The sequence below is a fragment of the Globicephala melas genome, chromosome X (assembly GCF_963455315.2).
Source record: "Globicephala melas chromosome X, mGloMel1.2, whole genome shotgun sequence".
NCBI lineage: Eukaryota > Metazoa > Chordata > Mammalia > Artiodactyla > Delphinidae > Globicephala > Globicephala melas.
In genome coordinates, this window is record NC_083335.1 from 58402565 (window position 1) to 58420419 (window position 17855).

General features: G+C 34.0%; 1 protein-coding gene across 1 annotated transcript; it reads right to left on the reverse strand.

Annotated features, from left to right (window-relative positions):
• Positions 1-4012: 4012 nt before the first annotated feature.
• On the reverse strand, positions 4013-17531 carry CYLC1 (cylicin 1). The gene is given in 9 exon segments (XM_060292025.1): positions 4013-4435; positions 4437-4545; positions 4547-5135; positions 5138-5544; positions 6779-6813; positions 9683-9759; positions 9762-9800; positions 13067-13107; positions 17518-17531. Coding segments are annotated over 9 exon segments (1734 nt in total).
• Between the last annotated feature and the right edge of the window lie 324 nt (positions 17532-17855).

The window sequence follows — 17855 nt, forward strand, 5'->3', positions numbered from 1 at the left end:
GATAGCTAATAAGGACCTACTGTATAGCACAGGGCACTCTACTCAATACTCTGTAATGACCTATATGGGAAAAGAATCTAAAAGAGTGGATATTTGTATATGTATAACTGATTCACTTTGCTGTACACCTGAAACTTACACAACATTGTAAATAAACTATACTCTAAGAAAAATTATTAAAAAAGGAAAAAGACAAATACTGTATGATCTCAGTTATATGCAGGAATTTTTTTAAAAAAAATGAAAACAAAAAACTGAATTACAGAAAATGGATTGGTTTTTGTCAGATGTGGAGAGGCTAGGGAGTGGACAAAATGGGTCAAAATGGTTAAAAAGTACAAACTTCCAGTTATGAAATGAATAAGTCATGGAGATACAATGTACAGCAGGGTCACTGTAGTCAATAATACTGTATGTATATTTGACAATGCTAAGAGAGTACATTTTAAAAGTTTTCATCACACAAAAAAGTATTTTGTAACTATTCATGGTGATGGAGGTTAAATAGACTTGTTGTGGTAATAATTTCTACAACTATACAAATATCGAATCATTATGTTGTATATCTGAAACTAATATAGTGGTGTATGTCAATTATATCTAAATAAAATTAGAAAGAAAAAAATTAGAATGGAAAACAAAACACTCTAAATTAAGACTAGTTTTCTACTCCAGTAAGTGTAATATAAAGAATTCTTCATTCATAGTTGAGGAGCATGTCAAGCTTTACAAACATAATTCAAATATGAATTATTTTAATCCAGAACAGAGCTGGCCCTGAAAAAAAGCACTAGCCTTACTTTTGTGTTGCTGTGAAAATCAGTAGGACTCCAGTGAGAGGAATAAGGGCATGGTTTTTCAAACTTATACTAAAAAAGACCTAAGATGAATCAACACAGTATGGTCATAAATATCTCACTCAAAAGTGAGAAGTATACATATATTTTCTTTTCAGACATCAACTAGAATGTAACTTGCACTATTGTGACTTCTCCCCTTCCAAAATGCCTGTTGTTTATTCATTTTAGTCTAATATTGCTAGAGTAGGAATGCCTGGAAAAATGGATGTCAGAAAGTCCACGAGTGTGATAGGATCTGCAGCTCTTTTAGAGAGATCAAATTCTTAACCAATCGAATGCAGTCCAGGTGCTGCTTTTGAACTGCGGATACAGAAATGAAAATACAGATCAGGCTCACTGTTGCATGGAGCCTGAATTCTAATGGTGAATATAACTAATAAACACATGAATAAATATAGAATTTTATATAAAGATACATTCTATGAAGAAATATAAGGTAGGATTCAGGTTAGAAGAGTGACTAGACAATTGTTGTGGGAGGGGATAACAGGATATAGTAATCAGGAAAGCCTTCTCTAAAGAGATAATATTTATGCTGAAAAACTAAATGATGAGAAGGAGTAGTTATACAAAGATCTGGGGAGAAGCATTCCAAGCAGAGGGAACAGCACATGCAAAATCTTGGCAAGAAAATAATCTTGGTGTGTATGAGAAACAAAAAGAATGTGGTTTGGCTAGATCATAAAATAAAATGGAAAATTGGTTCAAGATGAGGGTGGAAAATAGGCAGGAGCTGGAATAATATATGCAGTGAAAGGTAGGGTAAGCAGCCTTGGTTTATTCTGAATATAATGGGAAACCACGAGAGTGTTTTAAGCAGTGGAGTGTAGAAGTAGCAAGGCTAGCTAGGAACTCTTGCAGTATTCCAGCAAAGATTATGATGATGATTGGGACCATTTAGGTGGTAGTGATTGAGAAGGTAGGAGTGGACTGATTCAGGATACATTTTGGAGATAAGGTAGACAAGTCTTACTGATTGATTACATGTGGGGAATGAGGAAAAGAGCAGAATCATATATGATATCCAGATTTTAAAAGATTAAATGGGTGGATCACAATGCCATTTATTAAGATGGAGAATACTGGGGAGGAATAGGTTTGGGGATGGGTTAAGAGTATTATTGAGATATATTAAGCCTGAGATGTCTAGTAGGCTCTACACTGAAATTTTCAAGTAGGCAATTAGATATAAGAATTTGGAACTGTTTGGAAAGACCAAAGTTGGATATATTAATTTTGGAGTTATCAATACATAGATGATATTTAAAACTGTTGAATGAGATGAACTTATGAAGGAGAATTTTAGATAGAGAAGTTCCAGGACCAAGTCTTAGATCATTCCGACATTAAAGGTGAGGAAGAGTAGGATACAATAAAGGTGGCGAAAAGCTACCAGTAAGTAGAAAGAACAGGAGAGCGTAGAGTCAAGTAAAGTGTTTTTAGAAAGAAGAAGTGGTGGGTTTAAATGCTGCTGGACTATAGAATAACATGAGGAGAGAAGAGAGACCAGTATATGTGAATACAAGAAGGTATTTGGTAATTCTGAAAAGAGCAGTTTTAGTGAAATAGTAGGTATGGAAGAGCATAAATAGATGGTAGCTATGCACATGGAAGTTTATTAAAGAGACTTGGTGTAAATATATACAAGGCCAGAACATACCCTGAAAGTTCTTTTTTACAGTTAAAATTAATCATCGGTCCAAAGAATTTTGTTGTATTGTTTTCTTGTATTTTACTTATTTTTCATAAAAACTGCTTTTGGAAAGAATTCAGCTTTTTGAGTGTCCCTTTTTCTCATTTATCTTAAAAATTATCCACCAACATATTTTCATTCCTTATAAATCTTGCTCTTGTGACTATCCACCCATTGACTTAACCTCTAAGACTGAACTTTAAATAGTGGAGTCATTACTCAGCTTTGAGTGTCAAAGCTGACATTTTGAGTTCACCAGGAGAAAAATGGACTTAAAAACCAAGCTTTCTGAGAGAGATAAAAGGAATTTATAAATCCCTCCCACAAATGGAAAATATATGAAGAGCAAATGGAGGTCAATATATAAGGTTTTATTATAAACAAAGGATAGAAAAAACTTGGAATACAAGGTAAAGGGAGATTCACCAATCCAGAAGAGGAAATAGAAGCTCTCTGAGAGGGAAAAACAAAAATAGGGGGACAGGGAGGAAGAGGAGAAAGGGCGGGAAAAAATTAATTAAGTATAAAGCTCAAGGTCGAGACCCAGCCATATCTACAGATGTTCTGAATTTAGCAGCACAGAGAGCATCAGACCTACCATGCTGAGAATAGACAATTAACACTGTGCAAAAGTAGAGGAAACACAGACTTATTCCCAGAAACCATGCAAATGAATTACACTTCAACCAAAGATCAGAGAGCCAAAAAGGGAGGACAACAATGGGAAGAGCAGCCCTTCCATCCAAAATGAGATGTCTAACTAAGCTTCCCCTTACAGCCAGGTTTTGAAGGAAGGGGGATTGAAAGTGAGATCTTCTAAAGGAGAGAAATAGAAACTTTAAATTTACAGAGTATTTACCTCCCAAGAGATTGGATTGACCTTGAAGAGACTGCTATAAACCAGAGAAAATCTAGTTATTTCCAGCAAGTTAACATTTTCCCCCTAATTATCAGTAAGAAAGACCGCTCATAAAGATATGGATTAAATAATTAAATATGGTTTTTGCATATCTGAATCCTAGTATACTATGTTTCTATCTTGCTGTGTCTGAATTTGGTTGAGTTTTTACTATATGCAACAACTGCCTAGGAAATGTCTTTATTTCTCACTAAAATCTGTCCTTTAGAATTTTTAGTCATTTTCCTTTTGGTTCTTTCATAAGTATAGAACAGTTAATCACTTTTGTAATATGACTTTTTAAAAATAATTATAAATATTTTCTTAAATCACAAGCCAGTTCTCTCTGCTCCAGTCTAAATATTATTTTTAACTTTTTGACATTTGTTTTGCAAATCTTTTGAGTCCTTTGGAAGTACTCTTCATCTTTCTCATCTGTGAGCCCCAAACTTGTCAGTATTCCAGGAAAATGGAACTATTCTTCAGAGAACATATAAACTCAAAATTTAAAACTATCTTTCATTTTTAATCCAATTTTCTCTAAAAATAAAACAGGAGTAATCATACCAAAGGAGCATATCTTGGTTTTGGAGGTGGAGGAGGATTCTGGCACCCACAGAGACGTTTGGCCTTAGGTGATGGCAGTAAAGTCTCACAAGGAAGTAGTGGTGGTCTTTCTCTTGATGGAGGAACTCTACGTGTACCTACTTTTTTCCCTTTTTCTTTGAATGTAGTCCTTTTGGATGGCATTTTGAAATTTCCCTTTGGTTCCAGTGCTTCCTTCTTTGAAGCTGTAGATGTGACATCTGATTCATCAACTATCCTTTTAGGCCTAAGTTTATATAGTGACTCTTCAGATTCAGCATCTGAACTTTTCAATGTTTCAGGCTTCTTTAGGTTTTTCTCGGAAGACACATCAGATTCAGCATCACTAGACTCTAGGTCCTTCTTTGCATCCTTCTTTTTTGCATCTTTTTTGAATCTTTCTTAACCTTCTTTTAATCCTCTTGTCCGTCTTTGATTCCCAATCAGACTTGGTTTCAGTAGACTCTTCAGACTTCATTGCAGACTTCCTTTTGTCATCTTTCTTTGAATTTTTTACCCATTTTTGTATCCCCTTCAGATTCAGAATCAGCATCAGTAGACACAACATCCTTCTTGGCATCCTTTTCCTTGTCATCTTTCTTTGAATTTTTCTTTGCATCTTTTGAATCTACAGATTCTTCTGCATCCTTCTGGCCATCTTTTTTGTCATCTTTCTTTGAATCTTTCTTTGCATCCTTTGAGTTTCCAGATTCTGCATCAGTAGACTCTGTGTCCTTCTTTGCACCCTTCTTGCTGTCTTTCATTGCACTTTTCTTATCTTTCTTCTCATCTTTCTTTGCATCTTTTGAATCTTCAGATTCAGCATCAGAGCCCTTCCCCTTTGTATCCTTTTTTGCATCCTTCTTTGGAAGCTTTTTAAAATTATTCTGTGAGTAGTTATTTAACCACATATCAAATTCCATGGGTTCAGAACCAGACTCCTCTAAATACATCATTAAATCCATATTTGAACTACTTTTTGAGCAAATCTCTGATTTGGCATCACGATTGTTCTTTCAGCTCCTATAATACTTCTTTGTACATATGGATTCAAAATCCATCTCCCTGGAATCCTTTGAATATCTCTTATCTTTTTTTTATCCTTTATTGAGACTGACTTAGAACCTTTGGATTCTGGGTTTGCTTCTGAATTGGACTTTGACTTCTTAGATAGTTGACTTTCATGTGATGATTTTGATGGAGTTTTAACTGCTTTATTTCCTCTTTTAGGTTTCTCATTATTTACTGTTTTCTTGGATTCTAAAGTTGTTTTGTGTGGGCCTATAGCTTTCTTGGAAACTTTCTTCAAATTTATTCCTTTTTTGTCATCTTTGGACTTTTTAGATTCTGCCTTTTTAGAATGAGTGATAAGAGTATAAGAATGTCTGAGTGAAGCCTGTCTCCTGATAGTTAAATTAATAGATGACCTTTGAAATGTTTTTCTTAATGAATGTATTATCCATATATGAGCTGGCTTCTGAGCTTCATCTAAATTTCTTTTGTCATGTCTATGAAAAAAATTTGGTTAGAATAATGATGTGTTTTTTGAATTAGTTATATCTTGTTATATTGAAACATAAAAATAGTCTAGCTTTTAGATAACCATCTATTTAAATAGTTTTTTTTTTTCCTTTTCAACATTCTATGTGTGTTTGTGTGTGTATGTGAGATAACTCCACTTTGGAAATAAAATAAATTTAGGAGGAACCTTAGAATTTCCTCAGTGATTAATATTAGGATCAGAGCAGGCCCACATGATCCATGACATTTCAGGTCCTGTCCTCACAACTGATAATATGTTCCATTTGGACTCCTACAGGGGAGAGATCTTTTGGAACATTTAACGTACCCCTCAGCCCCAAGTCAGATCAGAAATAAGCTGATGCCCTTGAAGGTTGTTATGATAATTCTTATGATAGGCTACAATTTTATAGACTTCAGGTCTAGCTTGATTTCTACACCTACTTTCAAGGTCTCTGAACAGATTGAAAGCCTAAGATCCCTGCTGTGAAATACTGCCAAAAACAAAGACATAAAATAAAACAAATATTATATACACATTTCTTAGTGTAACAATAGTGTATATTTTTTACTCCAACCCAAACATTTCTCAAATCTGGTTGTCATAGTGGCCACATAGACTAATTTACATTTACTTCTTATACTCCTTCAGCTATCCATTAGGGATATCACCAGTCAGTGAAATTGTTATATGGAATTAAAGGAGGACAATGAAGAGAAGCATGAAACTTTGATCTCTACAGATGTAAAAATGACCATTGAATAAATGCATTGACTGTGACCCTGCTTTGGGAGATACTTTTAAAATATATTTTGATATCTGGGTGACCTCGGTAGGCTAGCTTTTCTTTTTGTTAGTTGATAGAATAACTTCACTTTATAAAAGCAGTAGAAAACGTGAATCTCCAAGTATCTAGTATTTGAATGCCAGATTAAAGAAAATGGAAAGGCCCTGAAACCTCATCAAGATGGGCTCCTCAAGTAGTGAAATTGAGACTGTGATTAAGAATCTTCCAACAAACAAAAGCCCAGGAACAGATGGCTTCACAGGCGAATTCTATCAAACATTTAGAGAAGAGCAAACACTTATCCTTCTCAAAATCTTCCATAATATAGCAGAGGGAGGAACACTCCCAAACTCATTCTACGAGGCCACCATAACCCTGATATGAAAACCAGACAAAGATGTCACAAAGAAAGAAAACTACAGGCCAATATCACTGACGAACATTGACGGAAATATGCTCAACAAAATACTAGCAAAGAGAATCCAACATCACATTAAAAGGATCATACACCATGATCAAGTGAGGTTTATTCCAGGAATGCAAGGTTTTTTTCAATATATGCAAATCAATCAATGTAATACACCATATTAACAAATTGAAAGAGAAAAAACATATGATCATCTCAATAGATGCAAAAAAAGCACTTGACAAAATTCAAAAAACATTTATGATAAAAAACTTCCAGAAAGTAGGCATAAAAGGAATTTACCTCAACATAATAAAGGCCATATATGAAAAACCCACAGCCAATGGTGGTGAAAAACTGAAAACATTTTCAATGGTGAAAAACTGAAAACATTTTCACTAAGATCTGGAACAAGGCAAGATTTTCCTCTCTCAACACTATTATTCAACATAGTTTTGGAAGTTTTAGCCACAGTGATCAGACAAGAAAAAGAAATAAAAGGAATCCAAACTGGAAAAGAAGAAGTAAATCTGTCACTGTTTGCAGATGGCATGATACTAAACATAGAGAATCCTATAGATGCAACCAGGAAACTACTAGAGCTAATCAATGAATTTGGTAAAACAGCAGAATATAAAATTATGCACAGAACTCTCTTGCGTTCCTATACACTAATATTGAAAAATCTGAAAGAGAAATTAAGGAAACACTCATATTTATCATTGTAACAAAAAGAAGAAAAAACCTAGGAATAAACCTACCTAGGGAGAGAAAAGACCTGTATGCAGAAAACTATAAGACCCTGATGAAAGAAATTAAAGATAATACAAACAGATGGAGAGATACACCATGATCTTGGATTGGAAGTATCAACATGTGAAAGTGACTATACTATCGAAAGTAATCTACAGATTCAACACAACCCTTATCAAACTACCAATGGCAGTTTTCACAGAAAGAAAACAAAATACTTCACAATTTTATGGAAACACAAAAGACCCTGAATAGCCAAAGCAATCTTGAGAGAGAAAAACGGATCTGGAGGAATCAGGCTCCCTGACTTCAGATTATACTGCAAAGCTACAATAATCAACACAGTATGGTACTGGCACAGAAAGAGAAATATAAATCAATGGAACAGGATAGAAAAGCAAGAGTTAAACCCATGCACATATGGTCACCTTATTTTGATAAAGGAGGCAAGAATATGCAGTGGAGAAAAGACAGCGTCTTCAATAAGTGGTGCTGGGAATACAGGACAGCTGCATGTAAAGAATGAAATTAGAATACTCCCTAACACCATACACAAAAATAAACTCAAAATGGATTAAAGACCTAAATGTAAGGCCAGAAACTATCAAACTCTTAGACAAAAACATAGGCAGAACACTCTATGGCATAAATCACAGCAAGATCCTTTTTGACCCATGTCCTAGAAAAGTGGAAATAAAAACAAAAATTAACAAATGGGACCTAATGAAATTTAAAAGCTTTTGCATATCAAAGGAAAACATAAACAAGACAGAAAGACAACCCTCAGAATGGGAGAAAATATTTGCAAGGAAGCAAGTGAGAAAGGATTAAGCTCCAAAATTTACAAGCAGCTGAATATAAAAAAAACAAACAACTCAATGCAAAATGGGCAGAAGACCTAAACAGACATTTCTCCAAAGAAGATATACAGATTGCCAACAAACACATGAAAGAATTCTCAACATCATAATCATTAGAGAAATGAAAATCAACACTACAATGAGATATCACCTCACAGTGTTCAGAATGGCGATCATCAAAAAATCTACAAACAATAAATGCTGCTGAGGTTGTGGAGAAAAGGGAACCCTCTTGCACTGTTGTTGGGAACGAAAATTGATACAGCCACTATGTAAAACAGTGTGGAAGTTCCTTAAAAAGTAAAAATAGAACTACCATACAACCCAGCAATCCCACTACTGGACATATACTCTGAAAAAAACATAATTCAAGAAGAATCATGTACCACAATGTTCATTGCAACACTATTTACAATAGTCAGGACATGGAGCAACCTACATGTCCATCGACAGATGAATCAATAAAGAAGATGTGGAACATATATATAATGGAATATTACTCAGACATAAAAAGAAACGAAATTGAGTTATTTGTAGTGATGTGGATGCACCTAGAGTCTGTCATACAGAGTGAAGTAAACCAGAAAGAGAAAAAAAAATACCATATGCTAACATATATACATGGAATCTAAAAAAAAAGAAAAATGGCTCTGCAAAACCTAGGTGCAGGACAGGAATAAAGACACAGACCTGGATAATGGACTTGAGGATACAGGGAGGGGGAAGAGTAAGCTGGGGTAAAGTGAGAGAGTGGCATTGATATATATACACTACCAATTGTAAAATAGATAGCTAGTGGGAAGCAGCTGCATATCACAGGGAGATCAGCTCGGTGCTTTGTGACCACCTAGAGGGGTGGGTTATGGAGGGTGGGAGGGAGATGCAAGAGGGAGGAAGTATAAGGATATATGTATATGTATAGCTGATTCACTTTGTTATAAAGCAGAAACTAACACAGCATTGTAAAGCAATTATGCTCCAATAAAGATGTTTAGAAAAAATTGTCTCCTCTTCTAAGACTCAAATTTTATATGTTGTTTTGTGGCCAGTTAAATTTTCCTGATAGATCCCTCCAGTTGCAACATTAGATTCTCCAGCTTACCTAGACTATGAGGTATATAATGCCTTTGAAATTGAGAACCACGTATAAATAAAGTTTAATCTGAAGTAGTTGGAGGCAATCTACTATACAGGGAGTTATAAATTTAGAAATATCTGCTTCCAATTGGTAATAAAATTCAAATTTTATATATATATATAATTTATATTTATATATTGTCTCATCTAAAATTTCGTAATAAATGACATTAATATTTACAAGAACTGCAGTTTGTGTTTCTGAAGGTCTTAATCTCTTTTTACTACCTGGCTGTGGTTGTTTGGGAAATGTAAAGTGAAGTATTGTTGATTCCATAATTTTCTGCTTGATTCCCTGACTGAAATAAGAGAGAATAATCGACAATTTGCAGTTAATAGCCAGACTTTCATCAGCCCTGAACTATTCTTGAGCAATAAATATATTAAGTTGTCACTCAAAATATAGCTTTCCCCCCTGGAGTTTGTAGTTTATTTCCATATTAGTTAGGAAAGATAAAAACTGATTTCTCCATTTAGCACCAAAATAACTTTAAAATGACATTGGTAATTTTATTTTCTAGATGAAACCAATTTTCACAGTTACATAAATCATAATAATTACAATAATACAATCAAACTGTAAGAAGGGAAAATAGAGAAAAATTCACTGTTTCCATCAAAACATCTCCATCAACTCAACTGTGTTGTTTTTTTTCTTTATGTCATTTTGGTTGGATTGCAGCAAATATAACGTCTTTTTTTATAATCCCAATAATAGCTAGCACAATCCCGAGAATAGTCAGTAAAACTCTCGATTCCTTAAACCTAAGTGCATCTTTTAGTTCTCCTCTGACCCCAATGACCTCCCAAGTCACAGAAATTACGGCCATAGACCCAAATGCTACATGAAGGTCTGAAACCCTTATTTAAAGAAAGGGCATGAAGCTTGTCTTTTTGCCTTGTTTATGGTTTCCTTTACTGTGCAAAAGCTTTTACGTTTCATTAGGTCCCATTTGTTTATTTTTGTTTTTATTTCCATTTCTCTAGAAGGTGGGTCAAAAAGGATCTTGCTGTGATTTATGTCATACAGTGTTCGGCTTACGTTTTCCTCTAAGAGTTTGATAGTGTCTGGCCTTACATTGAGGTCTTTAATCCATTTTGAGTTTATTTTTGTGTATGGTGTTAGGGAGTGTTCGAATTTCATTCTTTTACATGTAGCTGTCCAGTTTTCCCAGCACCACTTATTGAAGAGGCTGCCTTTTCTCCACTGTATATTCTTGCCTCCTTTATCAAAGATAAGGTGACCATATGTGTGTGGGTTTATCTCTGGGCTTTCTATCCTGTTCCATTGATCTATATTTCTGCTTTTGTGCCAGTACCATACTGTCTTGATTACTGTAGCTTTGTAGTATAGTCTGATGTCAGGGAGCCTGATTCCTCCAGCTCCATTTTTCTTTCTCAAGATTGTTTTGGCTATTCGGGGTCATTTGTGTTTCCATACAAATTGTGAAAATTTTTTTCTGGTTCTGTGTAAAAAGCCAGTGATACTTTGATAGGAATTGCATTGAATCTGTAGATTGATTTGGAGAAAATATTTACAAATGAAGCAAGTGACAAAGGATTAATCTCCAAAATTTACAAGCAGCTCATGAAGCTCAATATCAAAAAACAAAGAACCCAATCCAAAAATGGGCAGAAGACCTAAATAGACATTTCTTCAAAGAAGATATACAGATTGCCAACAAACACATGAAAGAATGCTCAACATCGTTAATCATTAGAGAAATGTAAATCAAAACTACAATGAGATATCATCTCACACTGGTCAGTATGATCATCATCAAAAAATCTAGAAACAATAAATGCTGGAGAGGGTGTGGAGAAAAGGGAACCCTTTGTTGGTAGGAATGTAAATTGATACAGCCACTATGAAGAACAATATGGAGTTTCCTTATAAAACTAAAAAGAGAACTACCATCTGACCCAGAAATCCCACTACTGGGTATATACCCTGAGAAAACCATAATTCCAAAAGAGTCATGTACCACAATGTTCTTTGCAGCTCTATTTACAGTAACCAGGGCATGGAAACAGTCTAAGTGTCCATCGACAGATGAATGGATAAAGAAGATGTGGCACATATATACAATGGAATATTACTCAGCCATAGAAAGGAACAAAACTCAGTTATTTGTAGTGAGGTGGATGGACCTAAAGTCTGTCATACAGAGTGAAGTAAGTCAGAAGGAGAAAATCTAATACCGTATGGTAACACATATATAGGGAATCTAAAAAAAAACAAAAAGTTCATGAAGAACCTAGGGGCAAGATGGGAATAAAGACACAGACCTATTAGAGAATTGACTTGAGGACATGGGGAGGGGGAAGAGTAAGCTGGGACAAAGTGAGAGAGCAGTAATGTATATATGGACATATATGCACTACCAAATATAAAATTGATAACTAATGGGAAGCAATTGCATAGCACAGGGAGATCAGCTCGGTGCTTTGTGACCAGCCAGAAGGGTTGGATAGGGAGGGTGGGCAGCAGGGAGACGCAAGAGGGAAGAGATATGGGGATATATACATATGTATAACTGATTCACCTTGTTATAAAGCAGAAACGAACACACCATTGTAAAGCAATTATACTCAGAAAGGGCATGTACACATTTGAGGGCACCAGAATAGAGTGATTAGGAGGATCAAACTATCTGGGAACTATCAAAAGAAGAGGTATTGAGATAATTCAGATACTTCTCCTGGAGATGAGGAGGTTAATGAGAGATGCGATCATTATACTCAAACATTTAAAGAGCTGGTATATACAAGAATGGTAGCAAAAGTAACAATAGGATTGCTGCAACTGCTAACACTTATACAGTGTTTACTATATGCTAGACTATGTTTTAAGCACTTTACATATATCAACTTATTAATCATCACAACCCTTTGAATTAGGTAATATAATTTATAATTGCCTCCATTTTACAGATATAGAAAAATAGAGCACTGAGAGAGGTTAAATTACTTGCCCCAATATCATAAAGTAAGTAGAAGAGTTAAGATTCAAACACAGATAGTTTGGCTCCAGAATACATGCTCTTAATTACAATGTTAGAGATTTCACCTACATGTTTCATGAGGGAATAACTAGACCAATGGATAAACGTTGTAACAGTGCAAGTGGATTTCAGCTCAATATATTAAGGAGAACTCTTCTATAGTTGTAGCTTTTCAACACCTGGAATATCCACTTTCATTTTCTGACTATATTTTCCTTCTCTACTTTGAGTTTTGTAATGGTGAATTTTAAAAACAAGAAAACCTTTTGCAAATAAGTTTGATTTTTATAATTAGGAAGAACTAAATATTTCCTTTTAAAATAGCTAGTAGAAACCCACATCAAGTCCAGAAATACTTTAAACGCACACACACACACACACACACACACACACACACACACACACACACACACCCCAATATACATGATTCTCTTAAACTTTAGCAAAAATTCAGGGCATTTAAGCTTTATCACATTGAATGGAAGAGACTAGTCATTTTCCATAAAATTATTTTCAAATATAATCTAAATAATATTGAGCTCCAAAGACTAAATCCTTACTTGGTAAGGAATTATCATATGTTCTGATGTTTACTTCTCGTCTGTTAAAAAAAAGAAAATGTTTAATTGAATTTGTATTATGGCTAATAATAATAATGACTATTATTACTAAGATGCCTTTAATAGTAATGCTTTGAGAAATCTTGGAAAGTACTCATTTATTCTGGTAATAATTATACTGTCCATCGAGGATACACACGGTATAATTTATTTTTATTGTTTAATTTTTATGGGCTATTTTTAAATTTTTTATGTTTTAAAAAAATTATTTTATTTATTTTTAAATATTACTTCCTTATTAATTAAGGGGAACAGTAGGTTGTGACCACTGTTAATTCTGAGATTGTACTTATATACACAAATACTTTAGAGCATGATTTTTTGACTGACCTAAGCCATCAAGTTTGTAAAAACAAACAAAAATAGGTCAAAATGATCAAATATATTTATATATGAGTCAAATTTATTTTCATTTCCTAAGTACAGCTTTGGTACCAGCACAAAGCCTGGTCCATATTCATCATTAAATAACTACTGACTTACTTAGAAGGATTTTGGAGACACTGAGTAATAAAAATATCTAGTCCAGTGGTTCTCAACTAGAGGTAAACATGATAATTAACTTGGACATTTTTAAAATGTAAACATGTCTGAGAACTGCTCCTGGACCCATGAAGCAGAATATATGTATGTGGCTTTATCAAGCCTGTATTTAAAAACTCTCCAAGTTATTTGGAAACTCAGCTGAAGTTAAGAATCACTGCTTTGAATTGTCTTGAAACAGGAAACTTCATAGATTTCTGAAATAGTCAAAGCTTGTGGTTTTGCTTTTACAAAATATAGATCAATTGTCTATTAGTTTGTGTTGAAACCATATTCATTCTATAGAGTAGCTAGAAGATTATATGGCCTGGGAGTTTGGAAATTTAACAGTTTGGAAGTCTGACATGCTGGCTGGATCACTGCTTTCACATCCTGGGAAAAATACTTTGCATCTGCATTGATTTTGACTTATTTCCTACAGTCTAAAGTAATTTTTTCAAACTTTCTTTTGAGCACAACTCAATAATTGTGATGTGTGTATAATTCATATTCTACTGTAATAATATACCTTATAAATTATATATTAAGATAGAAAAATTTGATATGAAATAAAATATATAAATTAAAATTCTCATATCCTGTCCCTACAATCCAATGGATTGTCCTGCACATGCACCTCACTTTGGAAAACACTAGAAAGGGCAATCAAGGAACAGTGAGAAATGGGAAAATTCTGCCAACATGCTTGTCTTATATAGATGTGGGCTTAGTCTCAAATTATTGGAAATTCAAATATAGTTAAACCTCTGAAAAGTTTTATTCATTTCAAAATATACATTTTTAGTGCTATAAATGATTATGTGTATATTCCTTTGGTACATAGGTGATCCGAATCTGTATCCTGACATAAAGGGAAAAATTAGTAATAGAAGCCAGAAGAGAATGGAAGGGTATATTTAAAATTCTAAAAAAAAAAAACAAAAACAAAAAAAACATGCAAATTTAAGATTCTTAACCCAGCAAAATTATTCTTCAAAAATGAACATAACTTGTTTCTCCATTCAACCGATGATAGACATTTAGGTTGCTTCCATCTCCGGGCTATTGGAAATAGAGCTGCAATGAACATTTTGGTACATGACTCTTTTTGAATTACGGTTTTCTCAGGGTATATGCCCAGTAGTGGCATTGCTGGGTTGTATGGTAGTTCTATTTGTAGTATTTTAAGGAACCTCCATATTGTTCTCCATAGTGGCTGTATCAATTTACATTCCCACCAGCAGTGCAAGAGTGTTCCCTTTTCTCCACACTCTCTCCAGCATTTATTGTTTCTAGATTTTTTGATGACGGCCATTCTGACTGGTGTGAGATGAAATCTTATTGTAGCTTTGATTTGCATTTCTCTAATGATTAATGATGTGGAGCATTCTTTCATGTGTTTGTTGGCAATCTGTATATCTTCTTTGGAGAAATATCTATTTAGGTCTTCTGCCCATTTTTGGATTGGGTTGCTTTTTTTTTGTTATTGAGCTGCATGAGCTGCTTGTAAATTTTGGAGATTAATCCTTTGTCAGTTACTTCATTTGCAAATATTTTCTCCCATTCTGAGGGTTGTCTTTCTGTCTTGTTTATGGTTTCCTTTGCTGTGCAAAAGCTTTGCAGTTCCATTAGGTCCCATTTGTTTATTCCTGTTTTTATTTCCATTTCTCTAGGAGGTGGGTCAAAAAGAATCTTGCTGTGATTTATGTCATACAGTGTTCTGCCTATGATTTCCTCTAAGAGTTTGATAGTTTCTGGCCTTACATCTAGGACTTTAATCCATTTTGAGCTTATTTTTGTGTATGGTGTTAGGGAGTGTTCTAATCTCATAGTTTAGAATCTCATTTTAAATCTCATTAAAAAAATCTCACTTTACATGTACTTGTCCAGTTTTCCCAGCACCACTTATTGAAGAGGCTGTCTTTTCTCCACTGTATATTCTTGCCTCCTTTATCAAAGATAAGGTGACCATATGTGCATGGATTTATCCCTGGGCTTTCTATCTTGTTCCATTGTTGTACATTTCTGTTTTTGTGCCAGTACCATACTGTCTTGATTACTGTAGCTTTGTAGTATAGTCTTATGTCAGGGAGCATGATTCCTCCAGCTCCATTTTTAGTTCTCAAGATTGCTCTGGCTATTCGGGGTCTTTTGTGTTTCCATAAATATTGTGAATTTTTTTGTTCTAGTTCTGTGAAAAATGTCAGTGGTAGTTTGATAGGCATTGCATTGAATCTGTAGATTGCTTTGGGTAGTACAGTCATTTTCACAATGTTGATTCTTCCAATCCAAGAACATGGTATATCTCTCCATCTATTTATATCATCTTTAATTTCTTTCATTAGTGTCTTATAATTTTCTGCATACAGATAAAATAGAATATTACTCAGCTGTTAAAGGAAACGAAATTGAGTTATTTGTAGTGAGGTGGATGGACCTAGAGTTTGTCCTACAGAGTGAAGTAAGTCAGAAAGAGAAAAACAAATACCATATGCTAACACATATATATGGAATCTAAGAAAAAAAATAAGGTCATGAAGAACCTAGGGGTAAGAAGGGAATAAAGACACAGACCTACTACAGCATGGACTTGAGGATATGGGGAGGGGGAACGGTAAGTTCTGACAAAGTGAGAGATTGGCATGGACGTATATACACTACCAAATGTAAAATAGATAGCTAGTGGGAAGCAGCCGCACAGCACAGGGAGATCAGCTAGGTGGTTTGTGACCACCTAGAAGGGTGGGGTAGGGAGGGTGGGAGGGGGGGAGATGAAGAGGGAAAAGATATGCGAACATATGTATATGTATAACTGATTCACTTTGTTATAAAGCAGAAACTAACACATTCTTGTAAAGCAGATATACTCCAATAAAGATGTTAAGAAAAAAAAAGAAGAAGCTTGCATTTCTGGGGAATGGTAAAAATACTAATTTGTGGTAAACATCAATAAATCAAAGGATTATGCTTTCATTTTTAAGCTAACCACAAAAGAATAATGAAAGGCATTTGCATAAAATAATAGAGAAGGAAATGTAAATAAAATGTTTTATTAACATAAAGGGAAGCAATAAAGGAGAAATAACAAAAAATATGGGACAAATAATAAACAAAAAATTAAATATTATATTTAAATCCAAACATAAAGTAACTACATTAAAAGCAAATGGAGTAAGATTAATAAGTTATAGAAATATTCTGTATAACATTGTGCCTATAGTTAACAATACAGTGTTTTACACACAAAAATTGGTAAGAGGATTGTTCTCATGTTAAGAAAAGTATATGGACTAAGTACACCACTTAAAAAATGAAAATGTCACAGGGGATTATAGGAGATACACTAAGAATATAAGGACACATAATGGTTAATTTTTTTTTTAATGGAGAAGGGATACACTGTGCTCACCAATGGATAATAACCTCCAAATGTAAAATAGCTAGCTAGTGGGAAGCAGTCACATGGCACAGGGAGATCAGCTCGGTTCTTTGTGACCAGCTAGAAGGGTGGGATAGGGACGGTGAGAGGGAGGGAGACACAAGAGGGAAGAGATATGGGGATATATGTATATGTATAACTGATTCTCTTTGTTATAAAGCAGAAACTAACACACCATTGTAAAGCAATTATACTCCAATAAAAATGTTAAAAAAAAAAAGCTCATGGAGCTAAACTAATTTAACTAAGTTAACTTTAAGATAAATAAAAATAAATGGGGACATTTTATAATGGTACAAAGCTCAATCCAATAGAAAGATGTAGTAATTCAAGATTTTTATGTACCCACTGACATAGTTTTAAAAAATATAAAACCAAAATTTTAAAAGAAAAAGTCATAATGTGCAAACTGACAATTATAGTTGGAGACTTTGGCATACTCATTTTAATAACTAATAGACCAAGAAGACAAAAATGTATCAGTAGAGATATAGAAAATTTGAATAATATAATTAATACAACTTGACATAGTATAAAGACTTTACAGCAAACAACTGCACAATATACATTTTTTTCAAGTTCACATGGAACAGTTAACAAAAGTGACAATAGACTAGGCAATAAGCAAGTCTCAATAAGTATCAAAGTACTGAAATCATATGGTATATGTTTTCTGATCACAGTTGAATAAATCTAGAAATCAGTGACAAAAAAATACTAAAAAATACCTAACAATTGGAAATTAATAATACAAACTATGGATTAAAG